This window comes from Schistocerca piceifrons, chromosome 2 (assembly GCF_021461385.2).
Source record: "Schistocerca piceifrons isolate TAMUIC-IGC-003096 chromosome 2, iqSchPice1.1, whole genome shotgun sequence".
Classification (NCBI taxonomy): domain Eukaryota; kingdom Metazoa; phylum Arthropoda; class Insecta; order Orthoptera; family Acrididae; genus Schistocerca; species Schistocerca piceifrons.
Genome location: NC_060139.1, coordinates 833328161 through 833340823, shown reverse-complemented (window position 1 = coordinate 833340823; position 12663 = coordinate 833328161). Strand labels below are relative to the sequence as shown.

Sequence of the window (12663 nt, the reverse complement as noted above, 5' to 3'; positions counted from 1 at the left end):
AATGCAGAGCGCCTCTCTTGCAGAGTCTGCCACTTGAGTTTATTAAACATCTCCGTAACGCTATCACGGTTACCAAATAACCCTGTGACGAAACGCGCCGCTCTTCTTTGGATCTTCTCTATCTCCTCCGTCAAACCGATCTGGTACGGATCCCACACTGATGAGCAATACTCAAGTATAGGTTGAACGAGTGTTTTGTAAGCCACCTCCTTTGTTGATGGACTACATTTTCTAAGCACTCTTCCAATGAATCTCAACCTGGTACCCGCCTTACCAACAATTAATTTTATATGATCATTCCACTTCAAATCGTTCCGCACGCATACTCCCAGATATTTTACAGAAGTAACTGCTACCAATGTTTGTTCCGCTATCATATAATCATACAATAAAGGATCCTTCTTTCTATGTATTCGCAATACATTACATTTGTCTATGTTAAGGGTCAGTTGCCACTCCCTGCACCAAGTGCCTATCCGCTGCAGATCTTCCTGCATTTCGCTACAATTTTCTAATGCTCTAACTTCTCTGTATACTACAGCATCATCCGCGAAAAGCCGCATGGAACTTCCGACACTATCTACTAGGTCATTTATATATATTGTGAAAAGCAATGGTCCCTTAACACTCCCCTGTGGCACGCCAGAGGTTACTTTAACGTCTGTAGACGTCTCTCCATTGATAACAACATGCTGTGTTCTGTTTGCTAAAAACTCTTCCATCCAGCCACACAGCCGGTCTGATATTCCGTAGGCTCTTACTTTGTTTATCAGGCGACAGTGCGGAACTGTATCGAACGCCTTCCGGAAGTCAAGAAAAATAGCATCTACCTGGGAGCCTGTATCTAATATTTTCTGGGTCTCATGAACAAATAAAGCGAGTTGGGTCTCACACGATCGCTGTTTCTGGAATCCATGTTGATTCCTACATAGTAGATTCTGGGTTTCCAGAAATGACATGATACGTGAGCAAAAAACATGTTCTAAAATTCTACAAGATATCGACGTCAGAGATATAGGTCTATAGTTTTGCGCATCTGCTCGACGACCCTTCTTGAAGACTGGGACTATCTGTGCTCTTTTCCAATCTTTGTGGCACACCATTCTAACAGTCATAATAATAGCAGAAAAATCTGTTTATTCAATGCTGCCTGTATCTGTGTGATTAATAACATTTCAAAAACGTGTTGGCCTGTCCTATGGAAAGTGGCTGCACCAGAAAACGTGTTAGTCTTGATTCACAAGTCCCTGCTTACAGTCCATATAGGTGAAAAGATATTGCAAATATCTGTAACAAATCAAAAGTGGCGAAATAATGTGGAGCCTCAGCTTGAATATTAGATGACTTCATGAAAGGTGTCAAAGACAAGAAGAGAGTCTCATGAAGATGTTAAGAGAATCATCAAGAGGGAATTCATAATAGTAAAAGACACAGATGGTGTAGGTAAGTCCTTACAGAATGTAAATACTTTAGGGTTGAAGCAGACCACTCACTGAAAAGCAAAAGTGTTGAGTTGTCAAAAGACACACACAAAAGAAAGGAAATTAGGTAGCTTCTGGATTTATCATTTGATGGACTGGTTGTGGTGGGGGTAGTGTCTGGTGGGGTGGGTGGAGGGAGAGGGAGGCAGGAGGCAAGGAGAGGGACTGGGAGGGGGTGGGTAGCAGCTCGAAGGGAGGTCTTTTTTGCCAGCTAAGGATGTGAGAGGGAGGGGTAGCAAGTACATGGGCTGGCATGTGGCATGATTATAGCAGTCAGTGAGAAGTAGCACCTACTTCAGGCACTATGAGGACGTGAACTGGGAGGGGGTGACAGGGTGGAAGAAGGGGAACCTGTTGGGTAGAGGGTGCAGGGACAGTGGGTTACCTGCAATTGAGGCCAAGACGATTACAGGAGCAGAGGCTGTGTTGTAAGGATGATGCCCATCTGCACAGTTCAAAGAAACTGGTGGTGAAGGCAAAGCTCCACATGATGGTCCACTCTGTTCTTGACAACAAACTGCCAGTGGCCATTCATCCTGGTGGGCAGTGGGCTGGTAGTCATACCAATACAGAAGGCTATCCAGTGTTTGCGGCAGATCTGTCATATGACATGGCTGCTTTCACAGGTGGCCTGGCCTCTGATGGCATAGGAGAAGCCTGTGATGGGGCTGGAGTATGAGGAGCTTGGTGGGTGGATTGGGCAGGTCTTGCATCTTGGTTTCCCACAGGAAGTGGGAGTGGCATAGGAATGGACTAGGATGTTATGTAGGTAGGGTGGACAACTGAACACCACTTTAGTAGAGGCAGGAAGATCCTGGGTAGGATATATCTCATTTGAAGGGCACGATGAGAGACAAAGCCCTTGTGAAGGATATTGCGAAGTTGTTCCAATCTGGGATGATACTGGATGAAGAGGGGAGGGGGTTCTCCTTTGTAGCTGATTCTTGAAGGGTGGTGGGATGATAGGGGATAGCATAGCATATCTGTTTGTGGTCTAGATTTGGAGGGTATTGCCTGTCTGCAAAGGGCTTTGTGAGTCCTTCAGCATACCGGGCAAGGAAGTTCTTGTCACTGCAGATATTTCATCCATTGGTGGCTAGGCTGTATGAGAGGAATCTTTTGGTGTGGAGGAGATTGCTACTGTTGAAGTGCAAGAACTGTTGGTGGTTAGTGGGTTCAATGTGGAAAGAGGTGTGGATGGAGCCATCGAAAGAAGTGTGGATGGAGCCATCAAAAGTGGTGTGGATGGAGCCATCAAAAGAGGTGTGGATGGAGCCATCAGAGAGATGGAGGTCAATGTCCAGGTACATGGCACATTGGGTACAGGTGGACTAGCTGAAGTATATGGGAGAAAAAGTGTCAAGGTTGTGAAGGAGTGTGGGTAAGGTGTCTTGGCACTGAGTCCAGGTCATGAAGGTATCATCAATGAACATAAAACAGAGTTTCAAGAGGCTAGGAAGGTTTCCTCTGGATGATCCATAAACAGGTTAGCATAGCAGGGTGCCATGCAGATGCCCATGGCTATGCCACAGCTCTGTCCGTAAACCTTCCCATCGAAGGGAAAGTAACTGTGGGTCAGGACATAATTGGTATTAGGAACGAGGTGGTGGGTTTGGAGTTTGAAGGACACTGGGAGTCTTAGTGTTCGATAGTGGCATGGCACTGGGCATGAGGTATGTTGGTGTACAGGGGGGTGGCATCAACAGTGATGAGTAGGGATAGAGGAAGTAAGTGAGTGGGGAGGGTGGAAAGCCAGTGAAGGAGGCGGTTATTATCTTTGATGTGGGAGACAGGGTTTCATGCAATTTGCTGGAGCTGTTGCAGTCGACAAAAGCAGAAATTCTTTCAGTTGGTTTTGTGGATTATGGGGAGCATGCACACTATGGGTGTGTGGGGTGCTGTTGAAGTGAGGAGGAAGATCAACGTTCGTGAGGGTTTCTGGGAAGGGCCTATGGATTTCAGTAGGGACTGAGGTTACGTTAGACTTCCGGTATGGGATCACTATGGCAGGGCTTGTGGGTGGGGGAGTCAGACAGCTGGCTGAAACCTTCTGTCAGTTAGTCACTGTGACTCATCACAACACTGTTGGTGTGGATCCTTCCTGAGTAACCCACTGTCCCCACATCCTCTACTCAACAATTCCTCTTCCTCCATCCTGTCGTCCCTCCCAATTCACAACCCCACATTGCCTCCAGCGTGTGCCGCTGCTCACAAACCACTACAATTGTGTGTGGATGCACAAAGTATTTATTGCTTTAAGCTGAGTAAAGTCATTACTTTGTGGTAGATGGAATTTTATTGATTCTACTGTGGAGACAGTCTACTGGTTTTCCATCATGTCAGGAGCTTCATGAAACTGCCACAGAAAGTGATGGGGCAGCTTTAACTCATAATTCTCAACAAAAATTAAGGATTAATTCATTACAGTGTAGAAATAATATGATTACTTTTTTAAGTATTGGTTGGAAACCTTATGAAGAGAGTTATTCATTTGTTCAATTAATATTTAAGTAAAAATAACACCCCAGCTCGTAGTTACAATGGTGTGCCCAAACAAAGCCTCTTGGAAAGCATACAGCCAGCAGAAATACTCTCTTACATGAACAAACAAGACAGCAACAGTTGGGTGAATCGTGTGATTTATTACGTGTGGGTGGAAAAGATTAATAGTGCCTGCATAAGCATAATCAACAAGCACTGCTCTGCCCATTCGGTAGCAGTACTGACCTGACTGCAAGCTCGTATTGATTCACTTATCCTACAACACACTTACTGCTGTTAAATGGTTTCATTTTTCAATGTTTTCTATTTTCTTAAGCCAGTGTTATGGCACGAAGTATCTTTTTCTAATTTTTGCAAGTCAGCTATGGCATCTTTTCTGGTTAAATAACATATATGAAATGTAAAGTCATTTCTCCAAGTGTTCCATCATGAACTTTATGGGGTTGTGGTTGTCAATGATGTGTTCTAGGAACTATTCCAGATTTTCATGTCAATGAGGCCATATGTTGAAGATATTTCTATATAGTGATAAAAACAACTAGGCTTCTCAGGAGTCATTTCCAATTCGATGTCCTCTAAAAGCTCCATAAAGAGGTTGGCTACAACTGGAGCTAATGCGCTCTCCATCATGATGCTGTCCATCTGGTTGCAATATTCACCACCATGTAAAAAATATCATGATGTCAGGGAATGTTCAAGTAAATCCACGATGGTGATGTCACAGAGCTGGAACAGCAAGACTGTAGAGTCTGTGATGGGCACACACATAGGAAAACTACAAAAGAATTAACTATAACATCTCATTCACCAAGTCGTCAACAGTTAATTTGATCCATGAAGTCCTCCATACTATTTATATGATGCGCAGTGTGCAACGTGGAGAATATTTCAACCAGATGGACAGCGTTACAATGGAGAGCCCATTAGCTCCAGTCGTAGCCAACCTCTTTATGGAGAACTTTGAGGATATCACCTTCAACACAGCTCCTGCACAGCCTAGTTGTTTTCATCACTATGTTGACAGGACCTTTGTCGTAAGGTCCCACGGACATGAAAAGCTGTAAGGGTTCCTGGAACACATAAACAACTTCCATGACCACATAAAGTACACAATGCAACTAGAGAAGGATCGTAAATTGCCATTCCCGGATATCCTTGTCTGCCATAAACCGAAAGTGTGTCTCAGTCACAGCATTTACTACAAGCCCATCCACACGGATTGGTATCTGCTCGCCTCCAGCTACCACCAACCAGCACAGAAATTGCCTGTTCTAAGGACCTTGGTACATTGAGCTGAAACCATCTCAGATGCTGAAAACATGCTGAGGGAACTGGGCGACTTCTGTAAAATGGCTCTGAGCACTATGGGACTTAACATCTATGGTCATCAGTCCGACTTCTGTAAAGTTTCCATGGAAAATAGTTAAAACAACAGACAAATTTTGCAAGCAGTTTCATCCAAGCCATGAAAGCAGAAGGTCCCGAAAGAAAATGCGAAGAAGATTGCATTTTTACCATCTTGTGGCACAATAACAGGGAAGATTAGCCAGCCCCTGAAGAGACATAAAATTGACAGTCTTCAGGCCCCCAGCAAAGATTCAGCAACTACTGAAGTCTAAGAAAGATGATGTAGGCCTCAGAATACCTGGAATATACAAAATACCAGGTGGGTGTCAGCAGTTTTATGTCGGTCAGACTGTCTGCACTACAGAACAGCACCACATACAACATGGAAAGTGTTTCTGTCTATGCTATCCCAAAAAAATCAGCTGTAGTAGAACATGCACTGCAAAATGAATATCAAATTGCATTTGATGAGACTTCTATTATAAAACAGACCAACGACTTCTGGGACAGCATAATAAATAAAGCAACAGAGATCAAAATATTGGACAACACTCTAAACGAAGTTGGTACATTACAGCCAAGTACAGCCTGCGATCCTGCGAATGGGAAATTGAAGCAGGTGCATCGGTCACACCACCAAAATATTAACAATATCTAATTACCTGACTTTGTCAGAAGGAAAGCGATTTCTATATCAATGTAAAAAAGCTTCGAAAACAGAAGTTTTATTGCCCAAATCTGGGTAACAACTTACAGTCTGGGTAACACAACTTACATTTTGGAAGCTTTTTACATTACCACATACGGTGCAGGACTGAGCCGAGGTGCACGAGAAAGACAGGCCACGTCACAGCATGAGACACTGTACATCTTACAAGTGCCAGCAGCTGCCTCCAGCAGGGAGTGAGTAACTATTTCAAGTGAGTTTAATACTTCTTGACCGCATATTTAAATGCACTCTAGTTCTCGATATCACACAACAAAATTAAGACCTTTAGTGGGTACCTTTTCAAGTAAATACTGATATTCCATCAGCTCTGCATGGAACTGAGTGTTCACCAACTGTTGTGGACAAGCTGACTAGTTTGACGTCACAAGTTCATTGCAAGGCCCATATATCTTGTTGACCCCGACTGAGCACCAGTGACGGTACGGCTATATGACCATGGCAGCAGCATCCACACGACAGTCAACCACTTGGAGAGGAGATATCTGCTGAAAGCTTATGGACAGTTAACCACTTGACGTGGCTTGAAACCCTACAATATTTTATTGAAGGCTTAAACCATTTGCTTTGGTCAAGGGATAGCTCTGTTCAGTTATCACCTGATCTGGTCTGGTAAGGGCGAGTTTGTACCCCTGATAGAATGTTTGCATCATTAGTTGCTGGCCGAAGTGGCCCAGCGGTTCTAGGCACTTCAGTCTGGAACCGGGCGACCGCTACATTCGCAGGTTTGAATCCTGCCTTGGGCATGGATGTGTGTGATGTCCTTAGGTTAGTTAGGTTTAAGTAGTTCTAGGGGACTGATGACCTCAGATGTTAAGTCCCATAGTGCTCAGAGCCATTGTGCATCATTAGTCATCACTGCATTTTTGATAATTCACAATGACAAAGAGGTAACTGAAGGCAGAGCAGCAGCTCGAATTGGGGAGCATAAGTAATGAAATCAGCCATGCCCTTTTCAAAGAAAACATCCTGGAATTTGCCTTTTGAGAAACCATGAAAAAGTATTTGAACTGTCATTCTCCAATATTTTACCACTGCGCCAACTTGTTCAGCAATTGTTTAAGAGAAACAACAAAATCTTCATTTTGATTGACAGATGGAGACAAACTCCAAAGAAAGGTTTACAGCAGCCATAGACAGTTCTACAATCACGCTTCACAGATGGAATGCTGAAGAAATACAAGATCATTTCTTTGTGCATTTTTTACCTAAAAATGGCATATGTCAATGCCTGGCCAAGAAATTTACCCTTTGACTCCATACTTTAAAATACGAGGGCTATCCACAAAGTACATTACGTTTTGGAATTAAAAATAAATAAAGTATTGGAAATTTTTTTTATTATATACAGATGAAAGCCACACTTAAATACTACTTTTCTACATAGTTGCCATTTAAATTAAGGCACTTATCGTAGCCATGGACGAGCTTGGAAATTCCTTCGTCGTAAAATTTGGCCGCCTGCACCTTCAACCATGTGGTTACCTCTTCTTTAGGGACAGAAAAGGTGTGATTTTTGTGGATTTCTTGGAAAGAGGCACTACAATAAACTCTCAAAGGTATTGCCAAACTCTGCACAACCTCAGAAGAGCAATACAAAACAAGCGCAGGGGAAAGTTGCGGTCAAAGATCTTGCTAATTCACGACAACGCCCAGGCCCACACAGCAAACGCCACTCGTGAAGTTCTCGAATCTTTTAAGTGGGAGTTGTTTCCTCATCCGCCGTACAGTCCCGACCTGGCACCGAGCGACTTCCACTTATTCCCAGCAATGAAGAAGTGATTGGTTATGCAGCGTTTTGATGATGACGCACAGCTTCAAGAAGAGGTAACCACGTGGTTGAAGGCGCAGGCAGCCGAATTTTACGACGAAGAAATTTCCAAGCTCGTCCATCGCTACGATAAGTGCCTTAATGTATATGGCAACTATGTAGAAAAGTAGTATTTAAGTGTTGCTTTCATCTGTATATAATAAAAAAATTTTCAATACTTTATTTATTTTTAATTCCAAAACGTAATGTACTTTGTGGATAGCCCTCGTAGATTTCATTTACAATGTACTATACTACCTATCGCATGATAACGTTTACCTTTTTTGTCTGCAACTTGAGATAAGTGTTTCAGGCCAGTCGACCTAAGAAGTCTTTCTGTCTCAGGGTAGTCCTCATCCTTCAATAACTGGTCCAGAGGCACAGCATGACTTGTCTGTAACATGACATATGTATAGGAATTCCTATTACAGATGTAAAAACAAAGAAATACAATGAGTAAAAACAAAGAAAGCTTACAAAAGAAGTTTTTTGCAACACTTTAAATCCACGTTCAAGCAGGACTCATACTGTGTGACATTTTTGTAAGTCTCACACCACCCAAGAATAGCTTGCATCACAATTGCTGTGTTCATAGGTTTGGATATATAGGATCAGCTCATGTATGGTTATGATAGAAACATCCACTGGTAGTTTCTCTGTATTGTTGTTGGTTGGTGCTCCATCTGTTGCCTACTTAGAGTGCTAGAAAAACAAGAAATGCAGATTTGTGAGGCTAGTGCCACTTTTGGCATGCTGTGACCAGTGGTTGCCACAGCTGTGCGAGGATATTTTTGATCATTAAATAAAGATATACTGTGTTTCTGTAGTATTCATTCACCAAGTCTGTACATGATAAATGAAACTGGCTCTCAGTAATCTATTACCAGACTTAGCTAATTGTTCTTATATTAGAAGGAAATCTGTTTGAGTTATGTGATAAGGTATCTTCCATTGTTAATTATTGTCAGTTTACAACATACAGAAACATTTGACCATACTTATTCAAGCCTGACAAATCATTTACAAGTAAAGATAGGAATACCATTTCTTCTCAAACAAGCAATGACAATCTTGCTGTCTGAACAACAGATCACCTTCTCAAGCAACAAAAATTTTTGCTGTTTGATTAACAGGTCATCTGCAACTCTTAATGCAACAAAAAGAATAGAAGTATTAAATATGTTGTCAGATTTGCCATTTACTGACTACAAATGAAAATTAGCACAGTTTTCAGAAAATAGATGAAATACACTAGCTATCAGATCTCAGTAGTTAGAGAAGTTTTTTACAATTTTACTTAAGAGTATAGACGTAGTCAGTGGCAGCATACATATCTCAAGACCAACAGATATAGTTAACTCGTAGTGAAAACACATGAATCAACATCATCATGCCTCACAGTATGTGGGACATGCAAGGTGAAGATAAAACAGCATGAGCCATAATATGAATCTTTCACTTACATTGTCAACATACGTATAATATGCTGGGAGACTAGAAAATAAAATGTGTAATGTGGCCTTCTACCCAAATCCTGATCAGTATATATAAATGTGCAGCAGGTAAAACTCATTCACTTTCTTGTCTGATGAGAAGTAGTTAACCCACCCTAATATTTAAGGATAGTTAACCTACCCTTAGAATCAAGGACATACACCAAACCCTGCAATTTATACCACAGTAACTGACACCTTTCTTACACAAAAAATATTGCTAGAAGTACAAAATCTTGTAAAGTGCCAGAAATGTGCTGATATTAATACAAAAAAAATTTCCTTCATTATTTGGTGTAAGGGAAACTTATGTTGAACTGACACGTACCACATCATTACAAAATGTCGTATTCATGATTTATGGAACAAGGATTAATGTATGTATGTATGTATGTATGTATGCATGCATGCATGTAATAAGTCTCATAAGTAAAGAACCACAATCTTCTTCTTTTTTAGCTAAAGGCAACTTGCTACCTGCCAGAAAAAGGAACAAAGTAATGCAATCTTGGAAACAGTCTAGACACTGACTGAGACCGATTACACAAACAGAAAGCCAGTATGAATTTGGTCCACAAAGACTGAGGGAAATTGCTGTTGTCCTATAAATGGAGCATTTACTCACTTAACAACTGAAATCGAAAAAATCTAGCAAGTATTTTGGGGACAGTGTTTCCAATAGATTTCTCTTAACACACAAAACAAAACTTTATCGCCCAGCACAAGTGAATGAGGTATGATCTGCAAACCTTGTACATACACATGCAAAACAGGAACAGTAATTATCCATGATACCTTGGACGTAAACAAGGATTTGAGTGCGGCAGTGCCAAAACTCCAAATCTTAGTCGCAGGGACATGCTGATTGATAGGAAACTGCTAGAGGTGGGGAAGTCAACAAAATGAATTACAACAACAAAAAAATGGATGGTTGTGATGACTGATCTGCAGCATACAGCATGAGCAGGGATCTATGTTTGCTATATATTTTGCATAACTGTGATTATAAATAACTAAAACTGCAAGGAGACCTCAGAAAATCTGTACTATGTAATAGGCATATCACCACCAGCAAGTAGTTTACACATTATCTGTGAAAAATGCAAGGGAGCCACTTGGTAATTATTCACACAAAAAATCCCTGCAATCACTATTATTTCAAATGTCATCAAACCATATATGGGTATGTATAAATACATATGACATAACTGATTTCATCCTTGGTGTCATCTGCTAGTAATTAAATTAAATTTCAAGAATTATAAATTTAGCTGTAACCAACCTTCGCAATATGACTATGACTTGTAAACTAAATTCATAGGGATCATGTCAACTTATTTAAATGGGACTAAAAATCTGTGCATCAAGAATGTAGTACACATTATGAGTAAAATTAAATACGTAATCCTTATATTTTATGTACTAAATGATTAATTTTTTAATCCTCAAATCATTCTTCCTACGTATAATTCAACTCTCGTTCCCATTTGCACAACACAAATATTTTTGAATGTTTACTTCTTGTGGTCTCGCTAATAAATACTTTTTTAATTAATCTCTGATACAATTAAGGTGCAGAGTAATTTGTCTGAGCTTTACTACACCAATTACAGTGTAACAAAGCAAAAATCCTGTCTTCCTTCCTACCTAATCACTTTTTACAACACAAACCTACCAAGTTTTAAGATTACTTCTAGAGATAAAAACACAGCACCTACAAAATAACAGTAATAGAAGAGCGTCTAATCCCTCCATAACTTCCATGCCCCTAATAAATCAAATTTTAACATTTCTTAAACCGAGTAAGGTCAAATTGTGAATCACCACTACAACGAATTTTTTATGTGGCCAGTTTTGATTGACTTATATCCAACTTACCTTTCTCAAGTATGGTATAACTAGAAATATTGGGTCTATTGGCGTAGATAAATGCATTTTGCCATCAGATTTCACTGAATCTTCAATAAACCACGACCTGAAATTAACAAATAAAGGAAACGGATGAGGAAAAGTTCCATTTCAGCTGCAAAAATAATTATTTCCAGGCTACTTCTCACCTCTTATTTTCAGAGAATGTTAAAACCTCCTGCACCATTCCATCTCCTGGTGAAAACATAAACATTGCCGGTGCACCAGACAGTGGATGTCTTAATTGTACGATATCTGGCGTCCCATCTGCCCCATCCAAATTTTCGCCTAAAAATCAGATTCATTAGCAAACATAACGAAATGCTTCGCAATGCAGAAGCTGTTTCACTGAATGTTGTTATTATTCGTGTGACTCAACCCGACGCCAAAATAACAACAGATACTTAAACATCAGCCAAACAAAGCAACGCTATTCACAAGCGTTCTTGCACCTTCCAAAAATGCATATTTACAATCATCATTGGCAAAATTATAGATTTTAATCGAGAATGACATAATCTTTCAAATTAGTTTACTAGACGCCGTGAAGCTTCCCATTTATATAAGCAGCGTCCGACTTACCTTTAAGGAGCAATACCCATGTATTCGAAGGCTGTTGAGGATTCGGTGACTTAACACATTTTTTCGGTGACGCTTTAATTCTCGGCATAATGAATTACGCGAAATAAAATTCTTGATTTCATATAAATAATTCAGCCATCAGCGCGGACCTCGAAAAACACAGCATTGCCCGGGTACAGGTTAGCCAATATATAAGAAATATTCGTTGCGCAGTCACTTGCTCGGAGCACTACCGTTAGTTGATTTGTGGTATAGGTTTTAAAACATTGCGCACAAATATTGTTGTGTTAATTCCGAGATATGTTTCTCTCATGCAGTCCTTTAACTCAACCTGTTGTCTTTCATGCAGCGATTGCAAATTTGCGTTTCCTACACTGCGTCCATTTAAGACAATAAATGGCAAACTATTAAAGGTTACTTCAAGCACTTTATTTATTGGCTATCGTTTACGTTAATCTTCTAAAACAATCATAGCCGTAAGACACAGAGTAACATTTGTTTCATCTTATCACCACACAAGCAGCACTTAAATAACTGAACGACGTTATTTAGCAGATGCGACTTTCTGAAGTTGTTACACGCGTCCTAATGTGATCAATAGTTACTGTGCAGCGAGGAGGGGTCACGCGTAAAAAAAAAATAAAAAGGAAAAAAAAAAAGAGAAAGGTTGTTAGTGCCATTTCACATATCAGATACCAGTATCTCGACAAGACTAATACGAATGAGAAGTGCAGAAGAAAACGAAAGGTTCAGGCGGAAAATCAAGGGTTTTCACGTCAGCCTTTATACCGACATCCGACTATTATTGCAGTC

General features: G+C 40.6%; 1 protein-coding gene across 3 annotated transcripts in view; it reads right to left on the bottom strand.

Moving 5' to 3' along the window:
- The window catches only part of LOC124777095 (ribonuclease H2 subunit B), a 34572-nt gene extending 22119 nt beyond the window's left edge, over window positions 1–12453 (bottom strand). For 2 of the 3 annotated variants that reach the window (XR_007015684.1, XM_047252376.1), the window contains exons 1-4: window positions 11851–12453; window positions 11418–11556; window positions 11239–11335; window positions 8147–8261 (exon numbers count right to left, since the gene is read on the bottom strand). Coding sequence is in view for 2 of the 3 variants with exons in the window: in XM_047252376.1 (XP_047108332.1) it covers window positions 8147–8261; window positions 11239–11335; window positions 11418–11556; window positions 11851–11938 (439 nt within the window). In the remaining variant the exon portion in view is untranslated. The remainder of the gene's footprint in view (window positions 1–8146; window positions 8262–11238; window positions 11336–11417; window positions 11557–11850) is intronic. The other variant, XM_047252377.1, reaches the window with a different exon arrangement.
- Window positions 12454–12663: the final 210 nt, after the last annotated feature.